The sequence below is a fragment of the Rhinatrema bivittatum genome, chromosome 8 (assembly GCF_901001135.1).
Source record: "Rhinatrema bivittatum chromosome 8, aRhiBiv1.1, whole genome shotgun sequence".
Lineage (NCBI taxonomy): Eukaryota > Metazoa > Chordata > Amphibia > Gymnophiona > Rhinatrematidae > Rhinatrema > Rhinatrema bivittatum.
In genome coordinates, this window is record NC_042622.1 from 98,414,809 (window position 1) to 98,429,864 (window position 15,056).

General features: G+C 42.9%; 1 protein-coding gene across 1 annotated transcript in view; it reads right to left on the reverse strand.

Annotated features, from left to right (window-relative positions):
- Window positions 1-15,056, reverse strand: part of KCNT1 (potassium sodium-activated channel subfamily T member 1) — a 470,292-nt gene that overhangs the window by 198,024 nt on the left and 257,212 nt on the right. Inside the window, 3 exon segments of the mRNA XM_029613498.1 lie at window positions 7,928-8,002; window positions 11,383-11,442; window positions 13,541-13,589. Of these exon segments, the coding sequence (XP_029469358.1) occupies window positions 7,928-8,002; window positions 11,383-11,442; window positions 13,541-13,589 (184 nt within the window).

The following is a 15,056-nucleotide window of genomic DNA, read 5'->3' on the forward strand; positions in this document are numbered from 1 at the left end:
CCGGCGAGCCGGACAGACCCGTTCCCCCAGGCCAAATGACATCAGGACTCGAGGAAGAGAATGCTCTTTCCTCTGTCAGTGTACAGGGGAAAGTAGAAGAGCTGCGGCAATCAGAGTCCCAGGAAGTGCAAAATGATGCATATAAGGAAAAATAACCCGTGCTATAGTTACACAATGTTAGGTTCCATATTAGGTGCTACCACCCAAGAAAGAGATCTAGGCGTCATAGTGGATAATAGAGATGTGAATCGTGTGATCGATCGTCTTAACGATCGATTTCGGCTGGGGGGGGGAGGGAATCGGATCGTCGCGGTTTTGTTTTTTTAAATATCGTGTAAATCGTAAATCGGGGGAGGGCGGGAAAACCGGCACACTAAAACATCCCTAAAACCCACCCCGACCCTTTAAAATAAATCCCCCACCCTCCCGAACCCCCCCCCCAAAATGCCATAAATTACCTGGGGTCCAGTGTGGGGGTCCCGGTGTGATCTTTTACTCTCGGGCCTCCGGTGCGTTGTAGAAATGGCGCCGGCGCTACCTTTGCCCTGCCATATGACAGGGCAAAGGTAGCGCCGGCGCCATTTTGTTTTTTGTCCCCCGACGTCAGGAGCGTAGGAGATCGCTCCCGAACCCCCGCTGGACCCCCAGGGACTTTTGGCCAGCTTGGGGGGGGCCTCCTGACCCCCACAAGACTTGCCAAAAGTCCAGCAGGGGTCCAGGAGTGACCTCCTGCACTCGAATCATTTTGCCGTACAAAATGGCACCGGCCATACGGGGTCAGGAGGCCCCCCCAAGCTGGCCAAAAGTCCCTGGGGGTCCAGCGGGGGTCCGGGAGAGATCTCCTATGCTCCTGACGTCGGGGGACAAAAAACAAAATGGCGCCAGCGCTACCTTTGCCCTGTCATATGACAGGGCAAAGGTAGCACCGACGCCATTTCTACAACGCACCGGAGGCCCGAGAGTAAAAGATCACACCGGGACCCCCCCTCTGGACCCCAGGTAATTTTAAGGCATTTTGGGGGGGTTCGGGAGGGTGGGGGATTTATTTTAAAGGGTCGGGTTGGGTTTTAGGGATGTTTTAGTGTGCCGGTTTTCCCGCCCTCCCCCTTCCCCTCCCCCTTCCCCCGATTTACAATTTTTGACGATAAATCGGGGGAATTCCTATTAAATATCGCCTCTAATGATTTTTGACGATTTAAAATATATTGGACGATATTTTAAATCGTCAAAAAACGATTCACATCCCTAGTGGATAATACATTGAAATCTTCAGTTCAGTGTGCTGCGGCAGTCAAAAAAGCAAACAGAATGTTGGGAATTATTAGAAAGGGAATGGTGAATAAAATGGAAAATGCCATAATGCTTCTGTATCGCTCCATGGTGAGATTGCAGCTTGAATACTGTGTACAATTCTGGTCGCCGCATCTCAAAAAAGATATAGTTGCGATGGAGAAGGTACAGAGAAGGGCGACCAAAATGATAAGGGGAATGGAACAGCTCCCCTATGAGGAAAGACTAAAGAGGTTAGGACTTTTCAGCTTGGAGAAGAGACGGCTGAGGGGGGATATGATAGAGTTTTTTAAATTAAAATCATGAGATGTCTAGAACGGGTAGATGTGAATCAGTTATGTACTCTTTCAGATAATAGAAAGACTAGGGGGCACTCCATGAAGTTAGCATGTGGCACATTTAAAACTAATCAGAGAAAGTTCTTTTTCACTCAACGCACAATTAAACTCTGGAATTTGTTGCCAGAGGATGTGGTTAGGGCAGTTAGTATAGCTGTGTTTAAAAAAAGGATTGGATAAGTTCTTGGAGGAGAAGTCCATTACCTGCTATTAATTAAGTTGACTTGGAAAATAGCCACTGCTATTACTAGCAACAGTAACATGGAATAGACTTCATTTTTGGGTACTTGCCAGGTTCTTATGGCCTGGATTGGCCACTGCTAGAAACAGGATGCTGGGCTTGATGGACCCTTAGTCTGACCCAGTATGCATGTTCGCATGTTCTTATGTAAGGGGAAGGCACTAGTAACTCGGGGTGAGGTTTGTGGTGTGGGGTGGGTTCTGGGGGCTATTTTACATGCACAGTCAATGGATACCTCTGAATGTTTCTGTAACACCATTCCCCAAAACCCAACCCACCTCCTGAAAACGTACCCTGAATCAAAGTACCCCCTTACAATAGTCCATATATTGAGTGTCAGGCTGAGCTCTATAAAGTGTCTCTCTCTCTTTCTTTCTTTCTTTCTTTCTCTCTCTTCACCCCCCCTCCCCCCCCCCCCCACCATGCCTGCTGTAGCAAAGTTATGCCATGTGTGTTGGCCCTGCCCCTTTTTCAGGATTCACATATATTCATGTGCGTGTATCCTTCCTGGCTATTTTAAAATGGTGCATTTATTGAGCATCAGGCTGAGCCCTATAAAGAGTATCTCTTTCATACACGCATGAGATTATTTAAAAACCTATGTCTATACTTAATAGAACAGTGCATATCTTTGCATGCTTATGGGTGCACACACAGCCCTTTTAAAATCTACCTGTATGTTTTCACTTATCTTCGAAACATATGATAATTTTTGCATAGGCCTAGCTCCTTAGGAAGGCTGTTCCACAGAGAGTGTTCAGTGCTGAACAAAGCCCTCCATCTAGCTCCAGACAATCTCATCTCAACTAGAGATGGCATCACCAGAAAAAGCTTCACCCGCTAACCAAAGTGCATGGGAAGGACACAAGGACAATGGCTATTATAAAAATTAATAACAGGAGGATGTCCAACCATTAGCCTATATTTCCAAGCAAAAATGAGATATATTATATTTATTTAAAAAAAATTATAGTCCAAAATTTTTGTTGCTCTGGATAATTAATTATTCAATTTAATTATATTCATCCAATTTTAGTTGCTCTGGGCATCTTATAATAAAATATCAACATCTTAAAACCATTATACAATTAAAATAATGACTGTACCATACAAGCTGATCTTATCCATTACTATCAAAAATATCCTTGTTAAACTGTGTTCTAACAGGGTCATTCATCAAAATGTGTTATGGCATTAATGTATGCATTAATGCCATAGTGCATGCAATAATAATGCTATCTCATGGTGTGGATGTAAATTTCAGGAAGGAGCGGGATAAGAGAGGAGTTTGGGTGGGATTTATGAAAATGAGGGGGAATATTGCTCTGTGCGATAGCATAATGCATGCTATTGCACGGTTTTAGCACCGGAAATAACTACACTTTTTTTCTTGGCATTAAGATGTATGATATGCCCAAAATTACCATAATGCAATTCACGATAAATTTTTAGAATTGCATTTCAGTCATTCCTGGGCTTGGGAGGGGAGAGGAGGAGAGGGGAGTGGAGAGAGAGAGCCTCTGGGGAGGCCCTCACAGTGTTCAACTATTTATATACCTATAGGAGGGCCATCTAATATCTCAAGGTGAGGTGGTGGTGGTTTAGGGTTTAGGGGGTAGTTTTTCATGTAGAATGAGACCTACGAACAGCACAGTACACCTTGGTGAAGATTTGACATCATTTGGAGTGAGGAACTTCTCACAAAGATGACATTTTGTACTATGTTATCTCACCCTAGATTGATGGTACCCTGTTATTGAGTCCATCAAGCTAGGGTGAGAGAACATAGTAGAAATGTCATCTTTGTGAGACTTTCCTCACTCCAATGATGTCAAATCTTCACCAAGGTATACCTTGCTGTTTGTAGGTCTCATTCTACATGAAAAACTGGCCCCTAAACCCTAAACCACCACCACCTCACCTCGAGCTATTAGATAGCCCTCATATAGAGATATAAATACTTTATTACTATGAAGGCCTTAGGATGGCGCTGCTCTCTGCATTGGTGGAGGGGTGGAAGGGAATTGGGGCCGGAGGGTGCTGGAAGCCAATAGAGACCGGTGGGAGGGAGAAAAAGGGGAAGAAAAAAAAAACTGCGTAGCTTGCTGGGCAGACTGGATGGGCCGTTGGTCTTCTTCTGCCGTCACTTCTATGTTTCTATGTTTCTATGTTATGTTTCTCTCTACCTTATGCAAAATAGGAATTATTGCTGCACATGAAAAGTTTCAGCAGTATGTTAACATGTGCTGCAGTAATTCTAAAATTACCCTAAACATGCCCCTTTTTGTTATCCATGCGTTAATAACGCCTTTTGATGAATCTAGGGGTTAATTTGTGAAATTAGCCTTTTTTTTTTCTTTTTTATATATTTTCTATTTATGCCTCCCCATCCCCCAAATGATTAATCTGGACAAGTTACTGGCTGGTGACTGGAGAGAAACCTCCTCCTACTGCTGTTCAGGGCCGGTGCTAGCTTTTTTGCTGCCCTGTGTGAACAATTACTGTGCTGTCCCTGCCCCCCCCCGCCATTCATTCATTCATTCTCTGTCCCGAGACCACCAAAAAACACCCAGCTCCCTTCAGGGATACAAACTTTACAAACTGACACTATCCCCCCCCCACCCCAAACTCATGGCTGGTACAAGGGTATAGCCTTGCGCAACATTCTCCGCTCCATTCCACACACCCAGTTACAGTTATGCATTTATATTTTACAAGAAAAATATCAAAGTACAGTATTCTGTGGTAAAAATATATCTTACATTATATTTACATGCACTGCTGTGAAGCCAACCTGAAATCCCTTCAACAAAGACACTTGGAACCCATATGCTATTAGGCCTATTGTGATATATGTAAGGTGTGAACTTGACCCTCCAAAAGCCTTAAAATTCTAATATACTTCCTACTAGGAGAATGCCTCACCTCAGTCATACATGCAGAACATAAACAGATCCTCACCAAATACAGAATAGAGTAACCATAAAGTAGAATTACAAACATGCAGATAAAAACTGAACTGGAAACCACAAGAAGCCAGACACTTTATGCAGTGCAACAATGAAAAAAACAGAAACATTACCATTCCTCAAACATCAAACAATAAAATCAAGAAATAAATTAAATACATAATCATAATACTAAAAACATACAATAATATTAAAAAAAAGATGATGAATAAAAGATCAAATAATTAAAAACTCATATACAAGTTATTTTCAATGTCCCAAACACCAATAAAATATTTCAAAACAGCAGACCCAGCAAATAACACCTGAAAAATAAACTAAAAGGATTTTAAAAATTCACACTCTCCATACCTGGGAACTTTGATTTCCAGTCACCCCAAGATTGTCATGGATTAGTGGAAGAGGGATACACAGACTTTCTCCTCTCTTTCTTATATACACACACACAGACAGACAGGCGTCTGAAGCTTTTCTTTGGTTGGGATCGACCAGAAGAGTCAGGCCTTCATCTTCATTTTAGCTACTGGCAGGTTGGAATCCACCTGTAGCAGCCATTCTCTCTCTCTTTCACACACATACGCACACTGAAGCAGACCCCCTCTCTTTCTTTTGCCAGCAACCTCGGAGCCTCTCTTGTTTCATTGCTGCCGCAAGGCTATTGGGGAGGCACCAATCGCTGCTACTGGCACTGAAACCCGTTCTGCTGCCTCCTCTCTGCAAGTCCCACGGTATTAAAAGATTTTAGGGCTTCTGGTTCTCCATGCTGATCTCATACATCGCGAGTTCGGCATAGAAAAAGTGCTACTTTTGCACATTCCCAAAGATAACATATGTCAAACACTAAAAATTAAAAAAAAAAATTTTTTTTTACCTTTGCTGTCTGATCTTAGTTTTCTAATTGGTTGGTCACAGGCTTTTTCCCCCCATCTTCCCTTTATTGGTCTTTTGCCAATTCCTTTCACAGGATCTCTTTTTTTTTGTTTCTTCTCTATCCACCTGTCTTCTTCTTTTCTTCCCTCAGACACACACTCAGGCTCTCATTCTCAAATGCTGTCTCTCTCTCACATTTACACTCAGGCTCTCATTCTCACATGCTGTCTCTCTCACACACACACTCAGGCTCTCTCTCACTCTCACCTGCTGTCTCACACAAACACACAAGTTCTCTCTCACTCACACATGCTGTCTCACACAAACACACAGGTTCTCACTCCCACATGCTGTCTCACAAACACACAGGGCCAGATATTAGTACCTACGCGCAGGCGTAGATTTGTGCGCGCAACCCGGTATGCACAAATCTATGCCCGATCTTATAACATGCGCATGCAGCCTCGCGCATATTATAAAATCCAGGGTCGGCGCGCGCAAAGGGTGCACACTTGTGCACCTTGCACGCGCCGAGCCCTAGGGGAGCCCCGATGGCTTTCCCTGTTCCCTCCGAGGCCGCTCCAAAATCGGAGCGGCCTCGGAGGGAACTTTCCTTCCAGCCCCCCCACCTTCCCCTCCGTAACCTGCCCCCCAGCCCTACCTAAACCCCCCATACCTTTGTTATGCAATTTGCGCTTGCCTCTCGGCAGGCGTAGGGTGCGCGCGCCAGCCAAGTGCCGGCGCGCGATCCCCCAGCCTAGAGGCCCTACGAAGGCCTCTGACCATGCCCCTGCCCTGCCCCTTTTTTCAAGCCCTGGGACATATGCGCTGGATTTATGTGCGTAGGCCTTTTAAATTCTGCCCCACAGGCTCTCACTCACATACTGTCTCACACACACAGAACCTCACTTGCTGTATCTCTGATCATACATGCTCTCACTCCTACACACAGTCTCTCAACTCACTCTCTCTCTCACGCAATCTCTCAACTCACTCTCATACACACACACACTCTACAGGGCTTCACCTCTTGGCCTCCTCTTCACAGGTCGCCACCGGCTGGGCTCTGCGGGCCGCTGCGAGGTAGGATCCATAGTGGCCCTGCTACCAGCCCTCCTCTTCTTGGGCCACCAAAAGTTGGGATCTGTAGTGGCTCTGCTACAATTGCTACTGCTCCTCTGCACGCAGCCGATGCTCCTCCTCCTTACTGCCCTCGCAGCTCCAGCAACATTTCTCTTCAGGCCATGGTGGGATGAGCTGCACCATGGCCCTGTTGACCAAATTGACCCCCCCCCCCCCCGCCCCCGGTACAAAACTGCTTCCTGCTTTTTCTGCCGCCGGTGGATCGGGTCCACCGGTGGCAACATGGGCCTCTCCCTGCTCCCAACGCCACCCCACCGGGTGTGCCACCCCCCTGGAGTGCAAGTGCCAGAGCCCCACCAGTCCCTACAGACAGGAGGCTTCAACTCTTCTATGTTCTACGTTTGGCTCCTTAAAACTCAATGAGCCCTTATTTCTCAAAACATATCCTTTGCACTTCATACAACAAAACCATCTACATTTTAATGTATTTACTGTTTTTCATTCAATGACCTATGAAGAACACTGAAAGTATGCAATACACTACAGAGATGAAAGTGCAGACGCAACATGGTAATAAATAATAGCTATATGGCAAAGAACATGAAGCCCCTGAAATGCTTTTATCCATAAAAGTCAGACTGTAGATGATTTTCACTGCAGTGGGCTTCCTACATGGGCTCACTATGAGTTATCACAGCTTCTTTCTTCAACTAGTCATTATATGCTGTCTTGCAGCCTTATTCAATAGCTCTGTCTTTCATTTAGAGCTGTCAGGAGTAGCCCACAAAATCTCTCTTCAACAGCCTCCCAGAGGAGTTCCTAGAGGCAAAAACAATAACAGAATTGAAGGCCTGGGATAGCCCAGCAGCAGCAGCAGCAGCACCCTTCCATATAAAGAAGTGAAGGAAAAGCCAGAGATCAACCAGGGTCTATGGCATTGTAAAAGGCAGACTACGTGCGCTTAATGCTCCTAATCTGCTGTCATTTTTCTCTGTTTCTACATTTCCAGAATCACTGTTATATGGACAAAGAACAAAGCTAAGTCAGAGAAACCAAAAATTGAACTCAACATGTCAAGAATGTGTTTTGTTTTTTCAAATATGGAAAAGCAAAAAACCCAAAAACAAACCCCTTACTGTTGTGATAAATGGCACTGTGTTGATCATCTCGAGGATAAATGAGATTCGAAAAATCTGTTCCCAAATATTTCCCTGCAAAACAAGGAAAATGTTATTTTTTTCTTTAAGATCAGGTTTGTTTTTTTTTCAGTAAGATACTATAGGGAAGATTCATCACAGCTGCATTAGAGTTTTACCCCAATATTTTCCCATTGAAAAGCGATAATAAATCCTCCAAATTTAACATATAATAACAAATCATTGCTATACTTAATCAGACTTGAGCGCCCTTCCAAACTTTACATTGGTTTCATAATTAACTACTTGTGGTTAAAAAAGAAATAAGAAGAGAGAGCCTTTTATTACCGTAAACCCAGGAATCACAATACGTTGCTCTTACATCTAATTGTATTATATGAAAGTATCCTGACAAACTCTGATGTTCTTGCTAACCTGGGATCCCCCACTGAACATACAATAGAATGCAAATCTTTTTTATTTTTGGACAGTGGAGAGAGCGCCATGAGGAAATCATTTACAAAGGTTGACGAGTGTCCTGTCTTAGGCAACAATGAGAGGAGTTCAGTATTTCTGTAATGCTAGTGTCTCTCTGAAAGACTAGCCTATGCTCTTATATTCAGAAATGTACTACAGGCTGCAAGAAGTATTCTGGGAATACATTCAGTTGCCTTTATTACAATCAGGAAAATATTAACACTTATAGTGTGCAAGGATGAAAATCAGAGCACCCCCCCTCCCCCAGGGAAATCAGCCAGAACACCATCCAGGCTCTAGTTGTCTCTAATTGTAGCCCTGTCCTTCCCACATAAAAAGGCGTTTTCATTCAAATTAAGTCTAAAATTATACCCCCAGTGCCACGGGTTACAAGCTAGGGAAATGACAGGCTCAGCAGAAGGCTGAAACAACGTGGTTTCCTTCCCAGGGGAGAACAGAAAAACTAAAAAGCAAGGTTTCTCTAGGATTCAGGCATTCAGAACAGCAATAAATAAGAGGATCCGTGTGACTGAAAGAGAGGACAAGAATGACCAGAAAGAAAGGGGAATGTGATGATGGAGATAAAGCTAACGGTTCCACAACCTTTTATTTACTGAATCTAATCTAGGGCTTCCTAAACCCTGCAACCATTTGGGTTTTCAGGAGATCCGTAACTAACATGCATAAAATAGATCTGCATGCGTGTACTGTGAATATCCCAGCAATCAGACTGGCGCGGGGGAGGGGGGAGGTTGGGAACAGATTTCCTCGAGCTCAGAACCAAGTTGAGGACCTCTGTGAAAGTCCCCATGAAGACCGGGGACGTAATCCCCTCTACATAGTGAAAGTTATCTAATCATTCAAAACTCTAACAGGTAGATTTAAAAAGCCCTGGCGCGCCAAAGTCAGGAGATGCACGCGCAAGTTGCGCGGTGCTCACTATGTGGATTTTATAAGCCGCCCAGTAAGCACGTATCTCCTGCTACGTGCACAAGTTAAAAGTTTTGAGAAAGGGGAAGAGTGTGGGCATAGCCTGGGAGGGGCATGGGCGTTCCTGGATTTCTCAATGAAACCAAACGCATACATACTTACGCGCACAAGCGCGCGCCGGGGTCCCCTGCCGCGTAATTCTACTTCTGCTATGGATGGCGCGTAAGTCAGAAAACAACAACAAAAAAAAAGTAAAGAGGTGAGTGGGGATTTAAGGGTCGGGGGTAAAAGGGAGGCAAATTAGCAGGGGGGGGGGTGGTTTAGGAAGTCCGATCCCTTAACTGGGCAAACTGGGAATGAACTGGGGAAGCTGGTAATTGCGTTGGTGCCTTTCTCTACTAAAATCCCCCCACTTACGCAGTAGAAGAGGCATTTGTGCGCATCGGTGTGTGCCTACTTCAAACTGTGCACACATGTGCGCATATACGCCTGTATGTTATCAAATGGCTGCGTCCCTGGGCATGAGCCGGAACACGTGCACCTGCACTGCTGGTGTGAAAGTTACCGTCCCGAGGGGTCATTTTCAAAAAAGGATTTACATGCGTAAGCGTAGCCTATATCATAGCCATTTTCAAAAGCCCATTTAAGCACATGGAGGATAGCTTTCAAACAAATGCATGCAGTTTATTATTCCCTGATGAGTGTTCCTATTTCTGTTACAAGAAAATGTATACTGTGTGGCCCCCACCCCATTGTTTTATTTTCTCTCTTCTCCTTAAGAGAGTCATCATATCCCAAAAGGCTCAGGTCAGGAATATAGAAACAAAGAACATGACTGAAATCCCGTAAACAGAGCTGAATGAAATAATGCAGTGTGATATCAGAAAAGACAAAAATAATTGCAGTAAGTCTGTTTTTCATATTTCATATTCTAACCATCTACTTATTTTTATACTGTACATCATAATAGAGACACTTTTTAATTCTCTGAAGCTTAATTAAAACTCAGAGCTTTATTAAAAAAAAAATGTTAGTGAAAAGCTTCTTGTTTGCATATTTAAATGCTAATTTGACTTTTCACCAGAGGCCATTTGGTAGAGAAATTCAAACAGAAGAATGCATCAGTAGTAATGCATTTGCATAATGCGGATTCCATGAATCATGTAGCGTATCACTGCAATAGAAATCACTCATAGACAGGACATTTTGAGGACAGTTCTCAAAAGTGATTTCTGCAGGTAAAAAGCATTTTACACCTGTAAGTCGGCCGCCTGAAAACTCACCACCCTCAATGCTGCAAAAAGAGTCTGTACTTCTAGCCACATTGAGAAGAGGCACCCCTGGGGGTCTGTGTACTTTTGCTTTGAAAATTGGTGGATAGCTAGGGGGTAAAAAAAACACACACAGCCTTTGCTCCAATATGGACACTTTGCAAATTGTCCCACTGATTGTTTCCTTTTAAGGATAAAATCATTCCTCAGGAAAAAAACAGAATTCAGGATCAAATCTATGGGAGGAAAGGTTATGTGCCTTTCTAGCTGAAGAATTGGGTTTGAATCAAAATTATTTGACTTGTCTTTTATACATGATAGTTTGCCTTTGAAAGCAATCAGGAGAAAGTTGAATCTACCAGGTCTATAAATGCCCCATCACTTTCACTTTGCTAGACTACATCATTACCTTGTAGAACATCAACTTAAATGTTACAAAAAAAATTGCAAAATTCCATTGCTTGGTTCCACATTGGTTTACCTTCACTTGAAAATAAAGTGAGCACCATGTCACCACAGTAGAGTAAGATATGATGGAGCACTGACACTGGGTATCACTTGACAGCATTAAAACCAGGTTCACGTGGTAGCCTATCAGGGTAGTGCATGGTTTACTCCAAGTGATCAACCCATCATCTGTATTCATGCTACCACACAGGCAACCCCAACAAGCTGTAGTGTGGACATGACCTATGGTGGAAGATGATCCTTTCAAATTCAGCAACCATTACATTTTCAGAAATAACACAGACGTAACTGCATGGAGAGAGCTCTTACCTTATAACTGAGATAGATGAGAAGCATCGTCTCAAGGAAACTGATTAAGGCCACTGTAACCTGTACACAAAACTTAAAATTAGATTCAGGTTTCTTTTATTAATGCAAAAGAAAATGTTATGAGAACTTTGTTTCCTGACTGTATCACAGATCAATTTTCTTTTCGAGACTTAAGCTTGAAACACCTTAGGGTGCACTGGCAGTAAAAGGGCATGGAAGGAATCATCCTCTAGCCCTCAACCTGGTGTGTTAGTCCAGGAGAGGTCACACAAGAAGGAAAATGTTACCAAGCTAAAATGATATTCCTGAGGCCTGAAAGGGCTTCTACTTTACAATACTTTATGAGAAAATGAAATTAAGTTAAATCAGCTGCATCAAAGCAAAAATAGATTTCCATGACAGGAGGATTTATACATTTCAGCTTTGTTGCATGTTCCCTTCAGTCCAATGGTTTTCGTAAGGATGGCACTTTATAGGAAACAAGCAGATGAGAAATTACACAAGTACGCTCTGATTAAAATGATGTGACGCCATGGGAACGTTTTCATTGTTAACGGCATATAAACCAACAGATTTTCTTTCAGTGTGAGACTACAAAGGTGCCTAATATACAAGCATTAGGCTATATTTATTTTAAATGCTTTTGAAATTAGGGGGCACGGATTTGTTTCATTTGTTGAGTATTTTTTAAGTTGTGTTTCTTTTTTTTTTTTTAGTTTGTTTTCAGTGCATGATATTTTTCAATAGCTCACATGAAAAACTGGCCACCAATCCAGCCTCACCCCACCCAAAAAAAAAAAAAAGTGCTGCCAACATGTAAAACCCTCCCTTGGATCTCCCTCCCTTTACCCATCCCCCCACCTGGCCCAGCACCATTTTGAAGTACAGCACTAATGTGGCAGAAGCAACTGGGGCTTGCTCCTGCCTCATTTGGATCCACATGTGGGGTAAGATGTGGACAGGTGAGAGAGCTGAGGACTGGCCTAGAAGTGATTTTTTTAAAAATGTATATAATTATTTATTTACTGTTTTTATATTCCGCACATTCCAGAACATCATAGCAGATAATAAGGGTACATACATAGAACTAATAAAATTGTTTTAAAAAATAAAACATAAAATGATAAAAACAATTAAAAAATCATAAAAATAAAGCAAATTAAAACAGAAATGTAACAAACTATAGTCGATGAACACACATAAAAAGGCATGGTTGCATAGAAGTATCACAGTTATAAAATCCCATATGTCAGCTTAGAATGGAATAGCAGATATTTTGAATCTCAGTTTTCACTGAATGCGTTCTTAAATAAATATTTAATGCTTTTTAAACATTGCTGGGTCAGCCCTCAGGAGCAAGTGTTCTGGCAGGGTGTTTCACAATGCTGGGCTAGCAACTGAAAAGGCATGCTCACGAGAGGCTGCTAAATTTATTTTTTTTTTAATGTTGGTGGCACATTTTTTTCAATGAAGAGGGAGCGCAGGCTGGGATTGGCAAAATTTGGTTTGGTTTTCTTTTGTTCTAAAAACACTGAGATTTTATATTTAATTTCAAATGAAAGAAAGTTTGACAGTAAATAACAGTATACTCCATTATCAGAATCATGTCAAAGATGTGTGATATCATGGGATGGAGTAACACCACTGGGATTGGGAATGGCCATCTCTATATTTTATATCAGTAATGATAAAATTAGGGATATTATAATGCGAGAAAAAATGGAGACCAAAGAAAAAGATGTTTCTAAGTGACCCTAACGTTAACAACCTGTGCAAATTACCAGCTAATCAAAAGTCACACCATACTTACAAACTCTGTGGAACACAAGTTCTTGAGGTATTTAAATGAACATCATTCTTCTGTAGCCTCTTTTATTCCATCAGGGAAGGAAAAGGCTTATGAACTACATTTCCCAGGCTGCTTTGTGAACTGCAGGTTTTCATTTGAACATGCTGATGCTGGGTTGATTCCTTTTCCCAGCAGCCCCATTACTTACTGATGTCACAACAACTAAAGCTGTGCATATTGTGGCCTTATGCCACTGATGTCTCACCATGAAATCTAAAGGAAAATCTTGTAAACAGCTCTGATAGTTTTGTTTATGGTGCATTACAGAAATTTTTAAATAAATAAATAAAATGCATTTGAATGGCCCACCTGTATCGCCCATACTGGCATTCTTCTATCTACCCATATGATAGGAGCCCTGTAAGAAAGAAAAGAATCCAAAAATGGAACACACATTTTTTATTGCCCACTTACCCCTGTTATTTTTTTGCTTGGCATACACAGAAGTTGCAATAAGTCTTGATATTAATTCTCAGGCCGATTCAAAAAACTCCGCGGGTCAGCCGGCGCTCCGAGGCGAGCGCCCGCTCTCCCGAAGCGCGCCCAGGCACCTCTCCTGGGCGTGTGATTCTTTATTTAAATTAGGGCCCGCGCTAAAAAGGAGGCGTTAGGGACACTAGCGCCTCCCTTGAGCCTCCTTATTAGTGGAAGCGGTGGCCGTCAGTGGATTTGACAATCAATGCTTAATTTTATTGGCGTCGGTTGTTGAACCCGCTGACAGCCACGGGTTCGGAAAATGGACGCCGGCAAAATTGAGTGCCCCGTTTTTTTTTTTAAATTTTTGGGACCTCCAACTTAATAGCCATGATATTAAGTCAGAGGGTGAACAGAAAAGCAGTTTTTTCTGCTTTTCTGTACACTTTCCCGGTGTTGTCCCTGATTAACGCCTGCCTTTGGGCAGGAGTTAATATCTGAGAGTAAAATGTGCAGCTTGGCCGCACATTATACTTTCAGTATCCCGCGGGTATAACTAATAGGCTCATCAACATGCATTTGCATGACATGAGCACTATTAGTTTGGGGGGGGGAGGTGACCGCACGTTTTGCATGCGCTATTATCCCTTACAGTATAAGGGGTAATAATAGCGTGTGTAAAAAACGCGGTCAAACGGGGCTAAACGGTGCGCTCAGCCGAGCTCACCGTTCTGTATCGGCCTGTTTGTGAGCTATAAACATTCTAATACAATTGAATTGCTTAAATTCAATTGTAGAGAGCCTACAGGATCTTTGTTAAAGAGCATTGTCCATTTTTTGCAGGGGGAAGAGAAGTACTATTACTATTATTAGGTTTTAGCTCCCTCATGTGGGAGCCTGAGATGGTGAGCTCTCAGACTGCATAACTCCTGCCACCATCCTAGGGTGTGGATGCTTTAGTTATCCCTTGTAGAGGCAGCATGTCTCTATGCTATCCCTTGTGTTTTCTTTCTTAGTTTACATAGGGAAGGACCCTTGGACCTCTAAGGCTGAGGCTTGAATAAAGAAATGTGGAAGGGGTGCCTTCCCTTAATCCTAAAATGCCTTTTTGGAAAGTTTATTTTTGGAGGAGGAAGTTGTTCCATCCTTCCGTTCTCTCTTTCTGGATTCCCTATTTAAGGCCTTTATTTTTCTTTCAAAGGTGCCTGTGTACCCTTAAGGGTAGATTTTAAAAAATTGCGCGATCGCATACTTTTGTTTGCGCACCAGGTGCAAACAAAAGTACGCTGGATTTTATAAGATACGCGCGTATCTTATAAAATCTGGGGTCAGCGCGCGCAAGGGGATGCACATTTGTGCAACCTGCGCGCGCCGAGCCCAGCGCGCGCTGCCTGTTCCCTCCGAGGCCGCT